General features: G+C 44.4%; 1 protein-coding gene across 1 annotated transcript; it reads left to right on the forward strand.

The window, feature by feature from the left end:
* Window positions 1-1,829: 1,829 nt before the first annotated feature.
* On the forward strand, window positions 1,830-23,879 carry JPT2 (Jupiter microtubule associated homolog 2). The gene is made up of 5 exons (XM_024219002.3): window positions 1,830-1,972; window positions 10,964-11,112; window positions 12,808-12,950; window positions 20,895-20,943; window positions 22,047-23,879. The coding sequence occupies exons 1-5, from the start codon at window positions 1,929-1,931 to the stop codon at window positions 22,217-22,219; spliced, it is 558 nt and encodes a 185-aa protein (XP_024074770.1). The 5' UTR covers window positions 1,830-1,928; the 3' UTR covers window positions 22,220-23,879.
* The last annotated feature ends 299 nt before the right edge of the window (window positions 23,880-24,178 follow it).

Here is a 24,178-nt window from a genome sequence, read left to right on the forward strand (position 1 = left end):
CACAAAACATATTCCAGTTATGTCATACATACATTTATAAGCACCCCTTCCCCATAAAGCCTTATGGGGTACACTGTCACACCTTCTTTACTAACCCTGTTAGGGATGGAACAACATCAACTGCCACTGAAGGAGTAGGCCCAACTGGGATGGGTGGGGGCAGCCTTAGAGGTGCTTCAGCGGGCCTTGCCTTGGCCCAAGCAGGCCTGGCTAGGATCTGGGCCTCACCTAGGATATTAGGAATACAATGGGTGAGGCAATATCGTTTATTGAACCAACTTCTGCTGGTGCCAGAGAAACAAGGCTTCCAGCTACCCAGAACTTGTCTCTCACCAGCAGGGCCGGCTCTAGGTTTTTTGCCACCACAAGTAAAAAAAAAAAATTTGGCTGCCCCCTCCCCCTCTTTTTTGTGGCTTTTACACGTGTGCACTTTGCAATTTTATTTTTTTTTACCATTTAAAATTTAAAAAAAAAATGAAAACAGAGAATTTGTAGTCAGCAAAAACAAAAAACTACATCTTTGATCTGTGAATACACTAACCACGATCTGTTAATTTGTTCGCCATTTTTCATTTTTTTTCTTCATACTGGATGGCATAAATCGACGATTCGACTCATTAAATGGATATTCAAATGTAGGATCTAGTTTTGAAGGACGTGTTTCACAATAATCATTAGCATTGCATCAGTAATTATTGTCGGCCATGTACTTGGATCTGATCCTATGTCAGTCTCTCTACCTTCTAACAATTGTTCTTCAGTTTTAGATTTGGATAACAGTTCTTCGTTTCTGGACTCTTCAGCTGAAGAAGTAAATTTGGATGGATTGTGATTGTTCGTCTTTATCAGTTAGTGAAGATAATCTTTGATCGGATTGTTGTTCATCTTTAGCAGTTGATAAAGATAATCTTCGGTTCGATTGGTCTTCATCAGTTGATGAATAATCACTTTCAATGCAGTGCTTAGAGCTTTCTCCTTGATTGTCGACTTTTTTAAAATACTTATTTGAAGTACGAGAGAGTTTTTCTAATTCTTTTCGCCGTTTCTCTCTTTGTAGCTGGAAAGTCATTTTTGTCCCGGCATTTTAGCCCTATAACCACTGGCACCAACGCGTCACGGAAATTGGCACGAATGGCACCAATAGGGCGGCACAGTACACACAAGTAATCATGATTTCTGATTTAATTAATAACCGTTAACGTTTACACATTTACGCACGTTCACATTATGAGTGACTGTGTCACGACGTGAGATGATATTTTTCACGTCACACTCCTATCGCACTATTCGAGATTTTTTTGATCTTCAGATATTTTTTCCCTGTATATTGGTTGATTTTTCCGAAAAAAATGGATGGCCGGAATGCCTCCCCCAACCACATGCTTGCTTTGCTGCTGCCTTGAGCCGGTCCTGGTCACCAGCAGAAGTTGGTCCAACAAAAGATATCACCTGATCCACCTGGTGTCTCCTGTATCTAGGGCCCAACGTGGCTCCAGATCCCCTGGCCTGGGCAGGCTGGGGACGAATCCTAGGGACAGGCCTTCCTTAATGAACAGAGAAGGGGGGAAGTGCCTAGACCTGTCCCGTTAAATATCGAGGGTTGCGCTCCTGGTCCTAGCCCCACACTTTGCCCAATGGCCACGCGGCTTTTCCTGAATGGCAGGTGACTGCTCCAATGGGCAGGGGGACAGGGTGAGCCACGAAGCGGGTGTTTTAAAGCTTCCCACCCAGGTCGCGTGGGCGTGTACCTGTGGGAGTGTGCTGCCTGTGGTAGGCTGCTCGACGTGATTGGCGGACAGGCCAGCCAATGGGTTAGCAGGGCGGGCCGGGGCGCTACCTGTTGTCTAGGCGGCCGGAACGAGCTCAGCCAGTCAGAGGCAGCCGCGGAGCCGAGTCAGCAGCTTACGATCTCTTGGCTCGCTGCTGCTATGTTCCAGGGGCCGGAGGCCGAGTCCGCCAAGCCCAGCTCTAGGTACCTGCGGTGGCTGGCGGCAGGGCCTTCCCCAGGGCGGGGCTCAGGGAGCGCAGGCTTCTGCCCCGCGGTGGCGGCGGGAAGCGGCCCTGGGGACTGGGGAGGCCTCCTCCTGGGCGGGCGTAGGCTGCGGGGTCGCTCCGGGGACTGCGCCCATATCCCCCTTCCCTATCTGGGTGTTACCCTCCCCCCACCGCCAGGGGCGGAGGCAGGACGCCTGGGTTCTGTTCCTCGGGCTCCTGCGTGTGACCGTGGGCAGGGCGGGGTGACCTTGCCCTTCCCCTTCCTCTTCCTCAGTGTCTCTGGCTGGTCCCAAAGGGCTGCTTGGAGGGGGCGAGGTGAGTGCTCGCTCTCGTTTAAAGGGGCCGGGCGCTTACCCTCTATGGCTGCCTGCAGTGCGCTGGCCTGGGCGTGCGGTGGGAGGAGGACGGGAAGCTCCAGTAGTTCAGATTACGGTAGCATCTCGAGGCTGCTATATGGAATGGGGCCCTATTGTGCTGGACAGTGTAAACACGTATTCGGTGTGCTGGAGAAAGTTCCGTCTCTCCTGACTGCCCGGATTACTACCAGGCTTTGGCGGTGCTGGGTATGTGAGAGTCAGTGACTAGGAATCCACACCCCACTCCTTGCTGGAGTCTTTCCATGGAGAATTACACTGCTGGGAGGAGAGTCAGATGGTCTGTATCTCGCTGGCTCCCAGGAAGGTTTCTAGTCCTGGAAGAAGGGCCAGGCTACCTGGTGCCACTTCCCACTACAGGGCTAACTTAGGTTGGCTTCCGGAAGGGAACTGGATCATGCTGTTTGGTACTGTATATGTCTTTGCAGAGATCCCGTGCAGCAACAAGCTTTATTTAAGTGGCTGTTGGGTTTCTTTATGAGCAAATACCCTTACAATGTGTCTGCACTCCTCCTTCCTTCTCAATGGGGCCACGTGGCTCTGTGATATGATGGAAGGAGACTAGTTTTACTTTTGAATTTGCAGTTCAAGTTTCTTTTTAAAGAAAGTTATGAAATTATGAGGCCCCTTTCAGTTTATCTAACTTTCAAAGTCCAAAATAAGCTATAACTTGAATTTTGAAGGGCTGCCATGAAAACTGCACACTCAGTATAACCCCTGAAGAGTTTTCTGTTTTCACTTTTGGCAGCTTGGGAACTGTTTTCTTCATAACTCATAGGCTGTATTGCATGGAGTCTGGACTGTAGGGATGAACTCTTCTAATAGGAAACCATGAAGCTGTGGTTGCAGGAACAATCTGTATCGTGGCAGTGTTTACACTGCGTTTGGAAGGCAAAATCTTCAGCTGTTGTATACAGTAACACTAACATTTATTTGAGTGGATCTTCAAATAAGGCAGGCATCTGATTTGCTAATGCTGCAGTGCATCATATATTGGATCTATGCCCTGTTGCTGTATTGTGGTCTCTGAGATGGTTCCTGTATCTATGAACAAATGGTGCTTTTAGAAGAATTCACATCACTAGTCATATGGAACTTTTCCCCCAACACTTATTCTAGTCAGCATGCTGACAATTTATTCATTGATAATACAGATACCCTTTGCAATTGTCATGTTTAGAGGCCTGTTTTATTTGTGTGCCTAATTCAAAATCAATCATCAACATCTGGAAGCATGGCAAAATAAATCCTCTTAACACAGACTCTCTGTAATACAGCAAGCCTCTAAAAGGAGGTAAAAACTACTCTTTGTATGAAATTACTAAAAATCACACTATGCAATGGGGCACACTGAATACCATTATAAAACTTTTCATATTAAAGCTGCTGGCTGAGTAATTTTCCAGTCAAGAAACCTACTTCAGGGACGGTTCTTCACCGTCACCTGGATTGCTATAGCAATGTACACATTGTTAAATCATCTTTAAAGTAACAGAGACAAAAGAATATCCAAATGACAGATTTATCATTTTAAAAGCAGTTATGGCAAAGAATGACTTAGTACCTTTTTTACCGTACATTTTGAATCATCATTCCTGGTTAGCTTTTGGTGCTGCAGAAATAGTAGTTCTGTGCTGCTCTGTCTTATGCATCTTCAACAAAACTGTGTGTGCCAACTTCAGTTTCCTTTAGAACTAATTTATTTTTTGCTTTGCACATTACTTGTCTTCTCTTCTCCTGGCAGCTAAAGTCTTGCTCTGACTGGTGTGTATTGATTTGGAACACAAAGATGCCACTTCTAAATCAATAATGGCAGAGCAGAAGAACATTGTGTTTCTCTGGGAGTAGGTATTTAGTAAAACCCCTACTTGCTTACTGGACTAAAAAGCTGTAACTTAGCAAGCAGTATTTAATGAGTAATAAAAATTCCTTGGGTATGATGAAAGATAGTAAAGCTGGAGGTCTGGTTTAAAGATGTTGCATTTTGTCATAAACATCCGGTATTGGAAGCTTCCATTCAAAGAACTAGCTGTTGTGGGAGTTGAAGCGGAAAAGGGAACAACATCCGGGCAGCTGAAGCACTCTTAAGAATTTTATGGCTCTCATAAGAGCCAAGTGTGCTGACCGACTACTGCATTTTTGGTTGGCTGCTTACTAGTCATCTCAGTGGTAGTAGAGAATAGTGCAAAAAAGTAACAGACTGATCTGTCCTGCCTAATTAGAATTGATTATGAACCTGATAACATTTTCTTTCTGTAGGAAGTCAAGTATCAAAGGGGTAGCCGTGTTAGTCTGGATATGTAAAAGCAACAGAGTCCTGTGGCACCTTATAGACTAACAGACGTATAGGAGCATGAGCTTTCATGGGTGAATACCCACTTCTTCGGATGCATGTAGTGGAAATTTCCAGGAGCAGGTATAAATATGCAAGCAAGAGTGAGTAAGGCTAGAGATAACGAGGTTAGTTCAATCAGGGAGGATGAGGCCCTCTTCTAGCAGTTGAGGTGTGAACACCAAGGGAGGAGAAACTGCTTTTGTAGTTGGATAGCCATTCACAGTCTTTGTTTAATCCTGAGCTGATGGTGTCAAATTTGCAGATGAACTGAAGTTCAGCAGTTTCTCTTTGTTCATCTGCAAATTTGACACCATCAGCTCAGGATTAGAATATAGATATTCAGGCCTGCCTGTACTTTAAGAACTTAAGTGTATTTGTATCACTTAGCTAGTTTATAGAGGTATAAAACAAAGAATCAGAATCACAAGTGTGCCTGTCTATGGGCCTTCTCTCACTGGGAAAGTCAGAGGCCTTGTTCTTAGGCTAAGGCCTTTGGCTAAGCAGCAGGGGCAGCCATAAGCTGGGAAGCGTACGGTCACATCCTCACATTCCAATCCAGTCACATTGAAATAAGGTGGTATGTGGCTGTTAAGAAGACGATCTTGTCTTGATGGTGCCCATCACCACCAGATAAAGAAACAGATCTTAAGATGGTTAAAGAAAACTTAGTTTGATAGCATCCTGTCTGGCAAGAAATCACTTATCAATGATTGTGGTTGTGAAACCCTCATTTCTGTATTGTTTTATCTTTATGGCCCTCACTTTTCTATTGTTAACCTGTCTGGTTCTCTAATTGTTTCTGTCTGCTGTATAATTAATTTTGCTAGGTGTAAGTTAATTAGGATAGTGGGATATAATTGGTTAGAGAATTATGTTACAATACGTTAGGATTGGTTAGTTCAATTTCAGTAAAATGATTGGTTAAAGTATAGCTGAGAATATTACTATACAAACTGGAGTCAAACAGGAAGTGGGTGGGAAAATTGGAATCATAGAAGATTAGGGTTGGAAAAGACCTCAGGAGGTCATCTAGTCCAACCCCTTGCTCAAAGCAGGACCAACACCAACTAAATCATCCCAGCCAGGGCTTTGTCAAGCCGGGCCTTAAAAACCTCTAAGGATGGAGATTCCACCACCTCCTTAGGTAACCCATTCCAGTGCTTTACCACCCTCCTAGTGAAATAGTGTTTCCTAATATCCAGCCTAGATCTCCCCCACTGCAACTTGAGACCATTGCTTCTAGGTACACCGGGGGAAGGAGACCAAAGCCCTGAGGTAAGTGGGGAAGTGGGACACCAGGAGAAATCATGAGCAGGAGAGTGCAAGAGGGGAGGACTCCTGCCTCATATGGAGAAAGCAGGATGATCAGCGAGTTATTTTAAGTGCCTATACACAAATGCAAGAAGCCTGGGAAACAAACAGGGAGAACTGGAAGTCCTGGCACAGTCAAGGAATTATGATGTGATTGGAATAACAGAGACTTGGTGGGATAACTCACATGACTGGAGTACTGTCATGGATGGGTATAAACTGTTCAGGAAGGAGAGTCAAGGCAAAAAAAGTGGGGGGAGTTGCATTGTATGTAAAAGAGCAGTATGACTGCTCAGAGCTCCAGTATGAAACTGCAGAAAAACCTGAGAGTCTCTGGATTAAGTTTAGAAGTGTGAGCAACAAGTCAATTTAGTCAATTAGGCAATAACGTGCCATCGCTGGTAAAATGAGGGTCCGGCTGGAGAATCTTGCCTGTATGCTTGGGGTTATACTGACCACCATATTTGGGGTCGGGAAGGAATTTTCCTCCAGGGTAGATTGGCAGAGGCCCTGGAGGTTTTTCGCCTTCCTCCGCAGCATGGGGCAGGGGTCGCAAACTGGAGGATTCTCTGTGACTTGAAGTCTTTAAATCACGATCTGGAGACTTCAACAGCTGAGTTAAGGGAAAGTGGGTGGGTCAGCTTTTGTGGCCTGCATCATGCGGGAGGTCAGACTAGATGACCATAATGGTCCCTTCTGACCTTAAAGTCTATGAGTCTATAAGGCTGATGTCATGGTGGGAGTCGGCTATAGACCACCAGACCAGCGGGATGAGGTGGACGAGGCTTTCTTCAGGCAACTAATAGAAGTTACTAGATCACAGGCCCTGGTTCTCGTGCGGGACTTAAATCACCCTGATATCTGCTGAGCGAGCAATACAGCAGTGCACAGACAATCCAGGAAGATTTTGAAAAGTGTAGAGGACAATTTCCTTGTGCAAGTGCTGGAGAAACCAACTACAGGCAGAGCTCTTCTTGACCTGCTGCTCACAAACAGGGAAGAATTAATAGGGAAATCAAAAATGGATGGGAACCTGGGAGGCAGTAACCATGAGATGGTTGAGTTTAGGATCCTGACACAAGGAAAAAGGAGAGCAGCAGAATAGGATCCGTGGACTTCAGAAAAGCAGACTGACTCCCTCAGGGAACTGATGGGCAGGATCCCCTGGGGGAATAACATGAGGGGCAAAGGAGTCCAGTAGAGCTGGCTGTATTTTAAAGAATCCTTATTGAAGTTGCAGGAACAAACCATCCCGATGTGTAGAAAGAATAGTAAATATGGCAGGCGACCAGCTTGGCTTAACAGTGAGATCCTTGCTGATCTTAAACACAAAAAAGAAGCTTACAAGAAGTGGAAGACTGGGGACCAGAGAGGAGTATAAAAATATTGCTCAGGCATACAGGAGTGAAATCAGGAAGGCCAAATCACACTTGGAGTTGCAGCTAGCAAGGGATGTTAAGAGTAACAAGAAGGGTTTCTTCAGGTATGTTAGCAACAAGAAGAAGGTCAAGGAAAGTGTGGGGCCCCTTACTGAATGGGGGAGGCAACCTAGTGACAGAGGATGTGGAAAAAGCTAATGTACTCAATGCTTTTTTTTTTTTTTTTTTTTTTTTTGCTTCTGTCTTCACGAACAAGGTCAGCTCCCAGACTACTGCACTAGGCAGCACAGTATGGAGAGGAGGTGACCAGCCCTGTGTGGACAAAAGTGGTTCAGGACTATTTAGAAAAGCTGGATGAGCACAAGTCCATGGGGATGGATGCACTGCATCCAAGGGTGCTAAAGGAGTTGGCGGATGTGATTGCAGAGCCATTGGCCATTATCTTTGAAAACCCATGGCGAACAGGGCAGGTCCTGGATGACTGGAAAAAGGCTTATGTAGTGCCTATCTTTAAAAAAAAAAAAAAGGCAAGGAGGAGGATCTGGGAAACTACAGGTCAGTCAGCCTCACCTCAGTCCCTGGAAAAATCATGGAGCAGGTCCTAAAGGAATCAATTTTGAAGCACTTAGAGGAGAGGAAAGTGATCAGGAACAGTCAGCATGGATTCACCAAGGGGAAGTCATGCCTGACTAACCTAATTGCCTTCTATGATGAGATAACTGGCTCTGTGGATGAGGGGAAAGCAGTGGATGTGTTATTCCTTGACTTTAACAAAGCTTTTGATACGGTCTCGCACAGTATTCTTGCCAGCAAGTTAAAGTAGTATGGGCTGGATGAATGGACTATAAGGTAGATAGAAGCTGGCTAGATCATTGGGCTCAACGGGTAGCGATCAATGGCTCCACGTCTAGTTGGCAGCAGAGTGCCCCAAGGGTCAGTCCTGGGGCCGGTTTTGTTCAATACCTTCATTAATGATCTGCAGGATGGCGTGGATTGCATCCTCAGCAAGTTTGCAGATGACACTAAACTGGGAGGAGTGGTAGATATGCTGGAGTATAGGGATAGGATACAGAGGAACCTAGACAAATTAGACGATAGGGCCAAAAGAAATCTGAGGTTAAGCAAGGACAAGTGCAAAGTCCTGCACTTAGGACAGAAGAATCCCATGCACTGCTACAGACTATGGACCGAATGGCTAGGCAGCAATTCTGCAGAAAAGGACCTAGGGATTACAGTGGACAAGAAGCTGGATATGAGTTTTGTTGCCAAGAAGGCTAACTGCATTTTGGGCTGTATAAGTGCCAGCAGATCGAGGGATGTGATCATTCCCCTCTATTCGGCATTGGTGAGGCCTCATCTGGAGTATTGCATCCAGTTTTGGTCCCCCCACTACAGAAGGGATGAGGACAAATTGGAGAGAGTCCAGGGGAGGACAACGAAAATAATCAGGGGGCTGGAGCACGTGACTTACGAGGAGAGGCTGAGGGAATTGGGCTTGTTTAGTCTGCAGAAGAGAAGAGTGAGGGGGGATTTGATAGCTGCTTTTAACTACCTGAAAGGGGGTTCCAAAGAGGATGGATCTAGACTGTTCTCACTGGTAGCAGATGACAGAACAAGGAGTAATGGTCTCAAGTTGCAGTGGGGGAGGTTTAGGTTGGATATTAGGAAACACTTTTTCACTAGGAGGATGGTGAAGCACTGGAATGGATTACCTAGGGAGGTGGTGGAATAGTATTCCTTAAAGGTTTTTTAGGCCTGGCTTGACAAAGCCCTGTCTTGGATGATTTAGTTGGGGATTGGTCCTGCTTTGAGCAGGGGGTTGGACTAGGGACCTCAGGAAGTCATCTTCTAACCCTGATATTCTATGATTCTTGTTCTTTTATCTGCCGCCACTGAGAACAGCTGAGCTCCATCCTCTTTGGAGCCCCCCTTCTGGTAGTTGAAGGCTGCTATCAAATCCCCCCTCATTCTTCTCTTTTACAGACTAAACAAGCCCAGTTTCCTCAAGCCTCTTCTCATAAGTCATGTGCCCCAGCCCCCTGATCATTTTCGTTGCCCTTTGCTGGACTCCCTCCAATTTGTCCACATCCTTTCTGTAGTGGGGGCCCCAAAACTGGATGCAATATTCCAGATATGGCCTCACCAGAATAGAGGGGGAATAATCATTTCCCTCGATCTGCTGGCAATGCTCTTACTAATGCAGGAATCGTGGTACTCCCACATCTTGAATATTGCATACAGATGTGGTCTCCTCATCTCAAAAAAGATATACTGGCATTAGGAAAAAGTTCAGAAAAGGGCAACTAAAATGATTAGGGATTTGGAACAGGTCCCATATGAGGAGAGATTAAAGAGTCCAAGACTTTTCAGCTTGGAAAAGAGGAGACTAAGGGGGGATATGATAAAATCATGAGTGGTGGAGAAAGTGAATAAGAAAAAGTTATTTACTTGTTCCCATAATATAAGAACTAGGGGCTACCAAATGAAATTAATGGGCAGCACGTTTAAAACAAATAAAAGGAAGTTCTTCTTCACACAGTGCACAGTCAACCTGTGGAACTCCTTGCCTGAGGAAGCTGTGAAGGCTAGGACTATAGCAGGGTTTAAGAGAACTAGATAAATTCATGGAGGTTAAGTCCATTAATGGCTATTAGCCAGGATGGGTAAGGAATGGTGTCCCTAGCCTCTGTTTGTCAGAGGGTGGAGATGGATGGCAGGAGAGAGATCACTTGATCATTACCTGTTAGGTTCACTCCCTCTGGGACACCTGGTATTGGCCACTGTCGGTAAGACAGGATACTGGGCTGGATGGACCTTTGGTCTGACCCAGTATAGCTGTTCTTATGCTTGCTAGAAATTGACCCCAATAAACATCGCATTGTCTGTACTTCGGACTTCTGGTCTTTTGCTGCTTGCTGTCTGTGTGACAAGAACCAGGGAAGTGGGAGGGTAAAGGGAAAGCACTCTAACATAGGGCTGACTCTAATCTTGCTTTAGCAAGTATATCAATCTTCCTTCATTTGCTTACTATCTCTAAGTTTGCTTTGCTCAAGTGGAAACTACAGATAAATCTACACTTTTATACAAGAAAATGTCAAGCCAAAGGAAATGTTGCTGTGTATTAACATGAGGGTTATGTCCAAGTTCTGGAATGTAACCCTTCAGGCTGGAATTATTACAGTCGTATAAGGTCACAAAGGGATTATATTCAGGCCAGAACTAGTATCTGTATCAAACCGTCAAACTAATTACTAGAATAACATTCTGAACATTTTATATTCTGGAAGAGGCAGATATGGCACCCCACTACTGCTCAATGTTGACTTACAAATGTTTGTTATAGTTTGGTCCTTGACAACCAGACAAGTATGTGAATTTTAATGGTAGACCTGCACACAGTATTCCTAACTCTGGTCTGCTAATCCCAAATTATGTAGTATAAAAAATTGAGCACTTTAACCAAATTTAATCTTAATTTTGGGGATGGGGAGGAATGTGGCAAACATGCTGAATGCAGTAGACTTCAAATAAGTTGGCATCTGTCAGTAACTGTTAATGTTCTGCAACAGAGTATTGAAACCCCCTGGAGGAGGCTCTAGTAATCTGTTTGGGAGCACAGAAGAAGTTTCCTCTTCCAGCAGACCACACAGAATGGCATCTAGCATCTTTGGAGCAGCTGAGGAACCACAGAACTTTCCAAAAAGAACATACCCTCCAGGTGAGAACACCAGTTTCTTTAGGGAAACCACTGAGAAGAGGTATATCTGATTCTGGGTTGGAAGATGTATTTGGTTCTTGTACAATGTTCATGTTCCAGCTCAGTATCCTAGAGCAATGTAGCAGGTAAATATCAATGCAACAGCAATTTTTGCTGTCCCTGTAAACTATACACTGCTGCTAGCTGATTGAGCTTGCGCACTAAACCCAATCAGGGAACATTCAATCATGAGTGCTGAGTTTAGCTCTAAACTGAACTTTGTGCTGTAAAATAGAGTACTTTTTCTCCTGATGAGCCATCAGGCTGACTTTATTAAATATAGGGATTGGGGAAATCATTAATCTACCCGCTAGGCTTAAAGGACTTAAAACATTGAACAAAGCTAATGTGGGATAAGAGTTTTGGTAGACTTTTTTCTGCCTGTAGGCAGCAATGAGATTACTCTGCCCACTTAGGCTTGGTCTACACTTACCCCCCAAGTCGAAGTAAGGTACGCAAATTCAGCTACGTTATTCACGTAGCTGAATTCGACATACCTTACTTTGAACTTACCGCGGTTCAGACGCGGTCCACACGCGGCAGGCAGGCTCCCTGTCGACTCCGCGGTACTCCTCTCGTTGAGCTGGGGTACCGCAGTCGACGGGGATCACTTCCTGGTTCGATTTATCCCGTCCAGACCAGACGCGATAAATCGAACTCGGAACTTCGATCCCCAGCCGCCGAACTAGCGCGGCAGTGTAGACCAGCCCTTATAAGAACCTTGAAGTAGCCATTTTTATGCTTGAAATAGAATTGATATTGCACTGTGTAAATGTACACGAGGGTGATGTTTCTGCTTGCATATTTAGTGTGAGCTTTCGTTACATGGATAGTTTTAGTGGTGATAAGCTTGCCAGCAGTGAAATATGGGGCATTAGGTAAATAGTTACCATTAGTCCAATATGGCAGCTATTAACTATACAAACCACTGATGAAAACTTACTGTTTGAAGTGAAATTACTGTACAGAATTGAACAAAGCATGAATTAGAATGGCATGTAAAGTTAGATTGCTACATTGGACTTTACTAGAAGTTCTTGGTTTAAAAAAAATAATTATTTAAAAAAAATTTTTTTTTTAAACCATAGGCAACTTTCTAGCCCTGCCTGTTTGCAGCCATTGAGATGCAAGTGCTCAAGACTATACAGTAACTACTGTATGATGTCTAAGTCTGTGTCTGCATTGGCAGAACTCAGGCCTGTAGTTTTTTGGCCTAAGCTATAGCATAGGTATGATACCACCAGGTTGCCCAATCCTACTAGAGAATTGGAGATCTCTTTCCTAATGTAGCCACCATGTAGTGTCGGGGAGGTGGGCAGGGGGGAGAGACACTTGGAGGATCCATTCCAGAGACTTTTCCAGCTGAAATGGTGACATACACAAAGAAACTACGTCAGCTCTATCTAACAGATGTAAATCCAAGATTTTTCTGAATTCTGGTGACAAAAGTCTTAAGTATTTTCAGGATATTGTAGTAAGCAAAATTCTAAGATTTCTGGACTTAAGGTACAGATTCAGTTAGTGATACTGAAAACCTCAAACTTGGATATTTGACTGTTTTTAATCACATCTTAGTTAACGTTTTAAAGAAAGTTATAAGGGAAGAATACAAAACAGTTAAAACCCTTTTCCAAGTAACTGTTAATTACCTTGCAGGGGGGAAAGGAAGTGGTATCTTTGAGGATCCTAGCCCTGTCCAGTCTCGTCAATGCATGAATCCGCCTGGTGGGAAGACAAGTGATATCTTTGGGTCTCCAGTACCTGCCAGCCCTGTTCGAGCACACCCAAACAAACCCAAGGTATTTGTACTGCTGTGGCTGTGAAAATGGTTTAAAACAAATTGCTAAGAGGGCTTGCTATAATCTGGTAGAGCTAATGTTCTGAACAAGGCTCCTATGTACTATGTGGCATGTTAATCCTACATTATGCCTCAGGAAACCCCAAATTAGTCAGCACTGCCTCCACAACCCTCTTCTAGTCAAGGATCCCTTGTTACTTTTGATAGTAAACTCACTTATGCTGCATCAGTTCTCAGTGTGTTGCAGATTTTTGTACGTAAAAATATACAGTTGCACTGTGGAGGTATGAGGGGGAAGCCGAAAGCTTTTGCAGTTGGATACAGGAGAACTGGTGCTTCTGTCATCCAGATAAGCTGTAGGAGGCTGTCTTCTGACCACCAGGAGGCATTTCAGGCTTTTTGAATTGGAAGGAGATGGATCTCCTTGCTGCTTTTTCAATGGGGTTGCTGACTTCAAATTTGGGAGGTGCTGAATTCCTTACTATTTATTCACCTTCACAAGGCTTGACATAAACTAGCTGCCTTCTGCATCCTATCTCAATATACACAACAACATTCATTTGACTTTCTACTAAAATGATCAGCAATGAAATAGCTAATTTTAATGTCAGCCTTACCCTCCATTAAGCTTTAATCCCAACACCCCCTTATTTCACACTATCTGCAGATTCAAGCACATGTCAATATATTGGTTTATATTTTCATTTTTGAGGTTCTCAACAACAATGGTTAGAGACCTGTTTTTGTGTACAGAAGCTTAGATTCTGGTGCACAGTTGTTGCAGTCATAGGACTACTATGTGGCAATTTACTTGGCTGCATAATCACATTAGACACAAGGTCATAGCTATGAGCGAACATTCTTCTGGGGGGAAACAAGAATGTAAATATTTGCCACTTATGTACCATGTTCTTGCATAGTAGATTGGCTCCTGCATCTTGGCTGGTTAACTCTTTCCTTAAGTTGAAACTGCACCACTGAGTGAGTCCGCCATTATACTGGCAAAGTTCTTGACAAGTGGAGAGTCTTGGAAACATACTGTCTATTAAGCAGTAGTGTTAATGGAACCTGTGCTCCACTAAAATTTCTGCTGAAGGGAAACTGATGGTGGTAGCTTTATTGCTTCTAAAGTTCTAGTTGACCAATGTTACTAGAATCTAAATTAAGAACATAGAACTAAACTTGAGGCAGGAGTCAGAAGTAATATTCTTTGTCCCAACTTCTTATGCAGTCCTGCCTGTATTGACTCCAAGGGATTCTGGGATTTGGGTCATAGGAAGAAACTGAGAATTTTGAGGGCTGGATGTATGCCTGCTCAGGGGTCTGGTGTTACTTTAGAGGAGGTGTGTTTTGCTTCTCTTCCTACCCTCTGCATTGGATAGCTCTGGGGTAGCACTGCTGTGAAGTTGGCTCCACTCTCTAGAAACACAATTTCACCTAGCCCTGGAACTTAGCGCTGGATGTGGGGAGGGCTGCATGGACCATTATAATTTGGGATGGAGCAGGGATGCAGTGGGAGCAGCAAGAGGAGGGGGATGAAATCATTCTGTTGGGTTTTAGGTAGAATTCTAGTCAGTTGCTCACCCTCAGAGCATGCAGCCCAGTATGTGTCTCCTCTTGCAACCTACTTTAAGCTCACACCTCAATGATTGAGAAATGCTTGAGTACTGGCTTGAGAGAATTTACACTGTTGGGTAATGTGATGCTGTCTTTAAAGAGGTGGTTAAAAGATTTTTTTACTTTTAATGTCATTTTCATCCCAGCCCTTTCTGCTGGGGGTGAAACTATCATAGAAACAGTAGAACCATAATGATTTGATGTACTAGGCACTTTAATGAATTGTATTGATTTGACTACAGCAGTCTTGGTGTGAGGAGATCCTTTGAAGCCATGCTTGCTCATCACAGCTGATTCCTAAATCTGAAAATGGGTCAGGGAGGGTGGGTGAAAACTGTCCTTAGGCTCATCTGACGCAGTAATTCAAATTACTCTGGATACTTCACTGAGCATGCGTTTATTGCTGAGACACCCACTGGAGCACTGAAGAGCTTGCTGTTCTGGGTCTGAACACTTCCTGCTATTTTTCGGTGCCAGTGGGTACTTGTAGAAAGAGTCTTGCAAGATAATAGTCTAGAATGGATATAGATCCAAAGGTAGAAAGTCTTATGTATCTAATGGTCTATTGCTGTATCTTGCTTCTGTGAGTTGTCTTGGTATGACATACAGGAGGTCAAGTAAGGTGTCTATGGAAAGGTTGTAATTTGCTAGTTATGATTATGCTGACTGTGTGTATCATTTTTATATTTGAAGTTATGAATATTGGCTATGTACTTGTATCTCAATGTTTGATTCTAAGTAGCATCAGTGAAGCATTGGGTCAGCTTCTTGAGAATGGGCAATTACTCAGAATAGTCCTATCAGGAAACACTTAACTGACAGTAGACTTTGGGAGATGTCCATCCACATCTGAGCTTTCCTGGGAACGTTCTAACATGTAAACAGTGGCGTCGGCCTGCAAAAAGCTGAATCATTCATGGACATGTGACTTGCCCAGGTGGCTACAAACTCCATCTTGTTGCTGTGATTTTGCACAGAAGAACAAAAGGGAGAGAATATAAAAGGCACTGAAAGCCTCTCCATTTTGTCGTCAGCTGGCTCAAGAGATGGCCTCTCCACTCCAAAGAGATGCCTTAAAGAAACTGGAACAAAGGACAGTAACTACGGGTGTGTGTGATTGCTGGACCCAAGCCATAAACTACAACGTTGGCCTGAAAAGGATTGGGCCCAGACTAGGAAGGAGTCCAGTCTGTGAAAGAAGCTTATTGGAACATCTCAGAGTACTGTATTCAGTTTCTTAATGTATTAGGCTTAGACTTGTGTGTTTGATTTGGCTTGGTAACAGACAGAACAAAGTAAGTTATTACTTGAAACCACTTAAATCCTACTTTTTATACTTAATAAAATCACTTTTGTTAATAAATACCTGGGGGAGCAAACAGCTGTGCATATCTCTCTATTAGTGTTATAGAGGGCGGAGAATTTGAGTTTACCCTCTATAAAGCTTTATACAGAGTAAAACGGATTTATTTGGGGTTTGGATCCCATTGGGAGCTGTGTGCTGGAGACAGGAGCACTTCTTAACTCAAAACAGCTTAAGTCTGCAGCTTTGGGGGCGTGGTTCAGACCCTGGGTCTGTGTTGCAGCAGGCTTGCATGTCTGGCTCAACAAGGCAGAGTTCTAAAGGCCCAAACTGGCAGAGAAAACAGGCTCAGAGGTAGTCTTAGCACATCAGGTGACAGTCAAAAGGGGGTCTCTGTGACCAAACCTGTCAGTGGCGTAGTCAGCAGGATTTGTGCACAGCTGATTGCGATTTTAAGTGAGTTTTAAGTGTGGTGGCCGGAGAAGAGACGAAGTGGTTACTGGTTTATCTTTTTGTTTATTTCGGGTGAGGGAAATAAGCACAAGAAAACAGGAAAATGACTACCAGTGAGGCAGCTACAAAACTAGAGCTGGCCAGACTGGAAGCGGAAGAAAAGGCAAAGGACCGTGAGTTTCAAATGTGGCAGGCAGAAATGAGGCTCAAAGAAGCAGCTGCAGCCAGGGAAACCATGGAGGCCCAGAAACAGGCTCAAATTGAGCTGCCCTGGAGTTAAAAAAACCAGAGAAATACAGGCCCAAATTGAGACGCAGAAGCATGAACTGGCTGTAATGTAGTGGAAGAGACAGATCCCTTAAGCAGCTGGCTCCACATCCCCAAAAATCCATAAATGGGAGCGGTTATGTCGGCAGTATGATGAATCCAGTGATATTGCCGAATATTTCATCACCTTTGAGAGACTGTGCACCCTCCGTGCGATTTCTGAAGATCAAAAAATGACCACTTTGGTTGCAAAATTGACTAGGAGAGCTCTGGACGTATTCAATAAGATGCCTATTGATGATGCTTCAAACTATGGTAAATTTAAGGAACTGGTTTTGAAATAGTTTCAGATTACACTTGAAACCTACAGGGTTAAATTCAGGAGTCTTAAGAGGCGATCTGGATTAAGTAATGTGGCTTATGTAAATAAAATGAAAGATTTGTTAGACAAGTGGGTGAGGGGGGAAAAGGCATTAACTGTTTTGAAGAAATGTGTGATTTTAATTACTCAGGAACAGTTCCTGAATATGTGCGGTGGTGATGTAAAACAGTATTTGTGGGACAGAAAGATGAATGCAGTGGGGGAATTAGCTGAGTTTGAAGACCCTCTTACGAGCAGTCACAAGCTGCAATTAAACATAAACCACTGACAGAGGGGTACAGGGTTGGTGGAAAGCAGAATCACCGTTTTACCCCAGGGAAAAAGGAGGCTGGGTGTTCACCTCCCCATTCCTGCTACTCGTCCCAAATCTCCTGTACAAGCAGAGGAGCCCAAAAGGTGCTATCGTGGTAAGTCCACTGAGCATCTGAGGAATAAACGTCCTTGGCTGAGTGGGAACAGGCAGCAGGTAACACATGAAGCTGCTGCCTCTCAGAGCACAGGGGTGTCCCAGGCTGCTGCCTCTTTCCACACAGGATTTGTAAAGGTTGCTTCTACACAACCAAGCAGTGAGCATATGCATGCTGTTAAACTTAATGGCAAAGTGCTCCAAGGATGGAGAGTGCAGAAATTTCTGTGGTCAGAAGGTACCTGATCCAGGAAAAGGATTTTGTTACCAGGGAAAATGGCAGAATTAGAATTGGTGGGAGGTTACAAAGTCCTTGCAGCTTCAGCTAAAGTACACATGGAAACTGGTGATTTGCAGGCTGAACTGACTGTTGCAGCAGAGGCACAAAATTTTGTACCCTTTCTACTGGGAGATGAATTCTTTGTGGCAGAATCTGTCCCAGGGTTTGTTAGCAGCAAGAAGGAATCTTGTGCTGAAAGCCCCAGAGGGGAGGCTAAAGTCACAAATGCTGCTGGGGGAATAGGAGTGTCTCTCTTTAATTCCTCTGTAGCAGTGGAGAATGTAGCTCTGGGATGGTCATAACCAGTTCCTGTCGCCCCGGTGCTCAAGGCAGGTCCCTGTGGGAAGGGCTGGATAAAGCCAGCTCCTATCCTGTAATCATCTCCTTAGGGGAGAGGGATGTTCCACCTTGTAACAGGGAGGTGTTCCCAGCTGCTGACTGCCGGAAGCTGCAGGTCAGCAGGGGATAGGGCCTGCCCTTCGGTGCAGAGACATGTATCCCAGAGATGGAGGTTTGGATCCTGACAACCGCTGTGGTGGGAACAGACCCCAAGGACTCTGTAGCTAGAAGCAAGCCCAACCTGAGTGAAAGGGGGGGATTTTGCTGGCCAGTGAAGGGTCTGTCATAGCTGGTAGCTATGAGCCCACAGCTGGATCAGGGTCACCTTCCCTTCTGGGGGACACAGAAGTGTCAGCCTCAGAGGGGAGCCCAGAGAGGGAAGTCCAGACGGAAGGTGAGGGGGGGACAGGAGGGTCTGCCCACGTTTTGTAGGAAGGCTTTTCACCAGGAGGAGGGTGAAGGATCTGCATCTAAAATGCCAGACCCCTCACTTATGGATCGGGTTTTGAGAGAAGACTGGGGGTTAGATCTCCTGGAGGAGAGTCCACCTAGCTGACCTCTTGGGAACAAAGAGGGGATCTTACCAATCCAAAGCACTCCATTAAAGAACGTTGTTCCTGCTACCCTTGTAAAAGATAACATTGTCTCTTCAAGGCTGGGGGAAGCAAAACTTTGCATTTTGGAAGCTTCACAAGAGGGTGGGGTACAACCCAAAGAAATTCCCAAGGGAGGGGTGGAGGGCAGGCATGGTCGCAGTGCACCCATTTCCTTGCCAAATCCTCAAACCCATGCCTGAATTGGGAGCCTTCTCCAAAGAGATGGGAGACTCTGTGTCTAAACCCCTACCATGGTACACACAGGAATTGGGAAATGCAATAGACACTGAACAAGCTAAATTGTGTGAACAGAGCCTGTCTGCCATAGATTTGCTGTTAATCTTGCGTCTTTTGCTACTTCATCTAGGGGTCAAGACAAAGGAGTTAATACTAATGGTAAACCCTTTAAAGATGTGTGACATACCTGATTTGTGGGGAAAACTTTTGTACATGCCAAGGATGGTGACAAGACAGTCCCACAAGCATGTTGCTTTTCAGCTTGTACCTGTAAACAGGCTGAAAGCTTGGCACAGCAGCAAAAGCATAACAGGTCTACACTGCTGTGTGGAAGGGGAAACTGAGGCACACCACCTCATGGCATTGGTGGCTAAGTGCCAAGACACCTACCCTTTAACAGATATTGTGATCTGCATTCTGTTAACAATACTACACCCCAACATGTTTTCAGGCACCTGGGGACCAGGAACCCCAAACCTTGCTAGAACACCTGTAAATGACATCATAGGGTTTAAAGGTACTGGGAGAATGTGTGACAAGAGACAAACAGGGATTTTACAAGTACTGCCTATGCCATGGACAGTGTCCAAGTCTCTGGCAGTAAGTTCAGGAGGAGGGTGTGACGTTATTGACATGAACTGTGACTGTTCTCATTGTTGCAACCAAGGTCCTAGAGTTGCACCAAATCCTGTACAAAGGAGGGCAAGTAAGGTGTCTATGAAAAGGTTGTAATTTGCTAGTTATGATTATGCTGACTGTATCATTTTTATATTTGAAGTTATGAATATTGGCTATGTACTTGTATCTCAATGTTTGATTCTAAGTAGCATCAGTGAAGCATTTGGTCAGCTTCTTGCGAATGGGCAATTACTCAGAATAGTCCTATCAGGAAACACTTAACTGACAGTAGACTTTGGGAGATGTCAATCCACACCTGAGCTTTCCTGGGAACGTTCAAACTAACATGTAAACAATGGCGTCGGCCTGCAAAAAGCTGAATCATTCATGGACATGCAACTTGCCCAGGTGGCTACAAACTCCATCTTGTTGCTGTGATTTTTGCACAGAAGAACCAAGGGGTTTCCACCCACGAGAGAGAATGTAAAAGGCCCTGAAAGCCTCTCCATTTTGTCGTCAGCTGGCTCAAGAGATGGCCTCTCCACTCCAAAGAGATGCCTGAAAGAAACTGGAACAAAGGACAGTAACTGCGGGGGTGTGAGTGATTGCTGGACCCAAGCCATAAACTACAATGTTGGCCTGAAAAGGATTGGGCCCAGACTAGGAAGGAGTCCAGTCTGTGAAAGAAGCTTATTGGAACATCTCCAAGGGTGAGATTTACCTGTATTCAGTTTCTTAATGTATTAGGCTTAGACTTGTGTATTTGATTTGGCTTGGTAACAGAACAAAGTAAGTTATTACTTGAAACCACTTAAATCCTACTTTTTATACTTAATAAAATCACTTTTGTTAATTACTGTGTTAATACCTGGGGGAGCAAACAGCTGTGCATATCTCTATCAGGGTTATAGAGGGCAGAGAATTTGAGTTTACCCTTTATAAAGCTTTATACAGAGTAAAATGGATTTATTTGGGGTTTGGATCCCATTGGGAGCTGGGTGTCTGGGTGCTGGAGACAGGAGCACTTCTTAAGCTGTTTTGAGATGAGTCTGCAGCTTTGGGGGTGTGGTTCAGACCCTGCGTCTTTGTTGCAGCAGGCTTGCGTGTCTGGCTCAACAAGGCAGGGTTCTGAAGGCCCAAACTGGCAGAGAAAACTGGCTCAGAGGTAGTCTCAGCACATCAGGTGACAGTCCCAAGGGGATCTCTGTGACCAAACCCGTCACAGGGATCACTGTCTCCTTAAAGAACTTGATGCTACAGTTGCTTTCACAATGCCATTGCAGGAGGCTTCATGGAGAGCAAGCTGCAGCATTTGGCTCTTAATGCAGAAATCGCATGGTCTTGGTGTAAAGGATCCTTTTGGTCTAAGATTTAAGAAAAGCTTGCAGTGGAGTAGTAGTTGACCTATAGCCTATGAAGCCCTAAAACAGTTCTGATTTTATTGCAGGATCACATTGTCTTACAAGAGGCAGGAGATGCTTCAAAGGAACTGAAAGGTAAGGCAAGAGAAAACTCTTTCTCTGAGATGCTGTGAAGAGTATTTTGGCCTGTGTATGCAAAGAGGAAGAATAAACAAGCCTAATCCTGGTTTTCAGGACAACCCAGTCAAGCAAGGTCATGGCTATAGAACTTCAAACTGGGCAGTCAGACTTTCAGTATCAGTTACATGATAGGAAGTGATCCTGAAATAACCATCCAACTTCTTCTATTAAGCTGGGTCACTTTAGGTAGGGTATTGAAAGTGGGCCCTATGCTAGGCTGATATCTAGATATGGGAAGTGTGTTCCTTGATACCTGCCCTCCTAGATGGTCGGTCTGTTTTTATAGGAGACTATTTTTGTACTTAAGCCCAAGCCCTTAGAATGTGGTGGGCCAACTTGGACCATCCCATTCTGAAGCAGCAAGGACACAAGTTAACTGAACAAATTCAGATGTAACTCCCATTTCTGCAGCTCTCTCAAGCAGTTGAGCTATTCGTGTAATGTATCTGAATCTTGAGCGGAATGATCTCCTTATTTAAGTGGGGGAATGTGCAATTATTCTATATATAAAATATCGTGGTAAACTGTTCCTCCTTCTCCCGCATTCATAGCTTGTAATTCTGGCCTTCCTCAACTGTAGCTATGAAGTAACTGATTTTCCCAGAATGCATTATTGCTCCATTACTCTCTGCTAGGTGAGAGCATAATGTAAGCTGTACTTGTGAGCTCGAAGCTCCTACCTGGCAGGGCATAGCATTTATGGGTTGGCACACTATCAGTAATAAGTGTGTGATGTCAACATTTTACAGTATATAATAATCTTACACAGCACTCTACAGAATAAGTAATGACCTAAGATGTCTAAAGAGGGGAATAAATAATTGGTGAGAACAAGATAGGAGAGTCTTGGAAGAAGTAGGCCTTGAGCAGGAAAAGTGCAGGGATAGAGAGAGAGTGTTCAGAGCCGGGACAGCATAAGTGAAGAGGGGAGATAAAGGGAGCGGAAGGATGTGAGGGTTGGAAGGAGGGAAGAATGTACAGACTATTGAAGATGTGTATAAAAGGTAATGTTATTGCACTGCAGTGTAACCATTCTAACCTCCCTTGTCATCACACAGCTACAGAAAACAACAAACCACAGATGGAAGACAGAGGCGAGAAGAGAGATCTTGGGAAAGATGAGCCAGGCCCCAAGATAGATGATCATGAACCCAGACTGGGACCAAGGCCACGGTCCCACAACAAAGTCCTCAATCCCCCTGGTGGCAAATCCAGCATTGCATTCTATTAGGAACATTCACTTTCACTAATGGAGTCAGCTCAGAAACTTTATCTATGGGTCCTGAGGTTTGTTTTCAGACACTTGTATGGGGACAGATACTTTAGGTGGGAAGGTGGGGACTTTAGTGACTCATCTAATCCAAATGCAGGACATCTTGATGTTCAAGACTTCTGTAAAACCTGTTAGTTATGGTGCTTATGGAAATAACTGAAGACTCTTATGTGCTAGACAGTGCAGGATTCGGCGGGACAGTAGCTTAGATAGGTGCAAGAGGAGTGACCCTTTGTGGTGAGCAATTTTAAAAAAAATACTCTTAAGCTTTCAGCCAGTTAGTAGCTCAGACTCTTGGACTGAAGCATTTAGGTACAGTCAGTATGGTGAAATTCCATCCCAGTGGATGGGGACTTGGATGCCAGGCGTGGCATCCATCCAATTGAGCCTAACAGGAGCTAATGCTCTCCTAGGCAGTGTATCCTAACCTTAAGAAGCTAAAAATTGATCTGCAACCATTTTAATATAAACATGCTCCATTCTAAGTGGTGGTGCTGGGTTCTGAAGAGTTCTGCTTAGTCCTTGGCCATAAGAAGAGGCTTCCTCCCCAGGTTTATTATGTTAAAACTCTCATTCTTCTGTGGCAGTCTCGCAAGCCATCGAGTTGTGTAAACTTTTGGAGCACTTCAATAATAATCTGTGCTGATATTCACTAGACAAAGAGAAAAATTATAGTTTAGTGTACTGTCTCATCCAGGCACTCCTGGAAAGATCTTATTTCCCTGATGTCATGCAAGGGTGCCTCCAGCTTTCCTGGTAGGGAGGGCAGTGATTTGCGTACACACAGTTGCATCTATTGAAAGAACTCTGACAAACTACAGTAGTGTATAATTAGATTCTGGAAGCTGTCCCAGGAGATCTCTAGTGAGCCAGCTTTAATGTCCCATCACCAACCTCTAAAAGCCCTAATGTACCAATGCTTTAGCTTCTGCAGGGTCCCCCCCTGCTCTGTCTTGAAGAAATAATGGACTGTTCTGCTTGTATCCTCCAGTAGCTTTGTTTTTTGTTTCTATGCTGACTCTGTTAGTGAAACCTCTGTTTTGTTAGCCATGGGTTGCCTTTGACTGCCTCAGTTATTCCTTGGTAGTGTGGACAATCCAAGTTGCTCATCCACAAATACTCTTGTAGCTATTTCAAGACTGTTAATCCCTGTTCATCTGCTTGGGACAGTCTAGGGATCACTGCAATACTCTTCTGGCACAGTGGCTGTTTTGAATTATGTTTGCAAGAACGTGCATTGTTTTCTCTAATTAGGTATGTGGGTTTGGGGATGGGGGGTTGAAGGAGGGCTCTCAAATTTCAGTTAATTCTAACTGGACTTTCCTCAAACATATCAAATATTGATACTTTGGATAACACTAGGTGCTTAGACTGTTGGCCACCAGTAATTTTTTTTTTTTTTTAAAACTACTTAACTCATTACATACAGGAGTTCAGGTACACCAAAGACCAAGTGGCCTTATCTACACAATGGCTCCACATACCAGTAGCTGTTCTAGCCCAGGTTCACTGAAAACTATTTCTGTGACAAACTATTCAGAAGAGCTATCTCTCAGCTAGGTGCTACAACAGCTTAGAGGTCATAATGATTGTTAAAGTGCCCAGCAAAGATGAATGACTGACCTGTACCATAGAGACTCGCAGCTGCCTTTTAACTTATGGAAGTGAAAATCCCCTTTTATAGGGTGGAAGTGGCAGGAATCTTAATGCCTCCTGTGCCTCTTCCACAGGAGGCCTGGCGCTCCTGCTGCTGGCTGCCTCTAACTGTACGATGATGGTGATCAGGATTGAGGGAGTGATATCCCAATACATCTGTTTTAGATTCATATTCCCCCATTATAGCAGTTTCTTAGTTGCTATTCCTATTTTGTAAGGGATCTCCTGTCCCCTTCTGCCTTGTTAGTGTTTAACTTTCCT

The sequence above is a fragment of the Terrapene carolina genome, unplaced genomic scaffold (assembly GCF_002925995.2).
Source record: "Terrapene carolina triunguis isolate 2854851 unplaced genomic scaffold, T_m_triunguis-2.0 Scaffold67, whole genome shotgun sequence".
In the NCBI taxonomy this organism is placed as follows: Eukaryota; Metazoa; Chordata; order Testudines; family Emydidae; genus Terrapene; species Terrapene triunguis.

Coding starts and splice junctions, on each gene's coding strand:
- JPT2 (XM_024219002.3), top strand. CDS start 1,929: ATGTTCCAGGGGCCGGAGGCCGAGTCCGCCAAGCCCAGCTCTAG. Junction 1,973..10,963: donor TCCGCCAAGCCCAGCTCTAG/GTACCTGCGGTG, acceptor GTTCTGCAACAG/AGTATTGAAACCCCCTGGAG. Junction 20,944..22,046: donor TGCTTCAAAGGAACTGAAAG/GTAAGGCAAGAG, acceptor GTCATCACACAG/CTACAGAAAACAACAAACCA.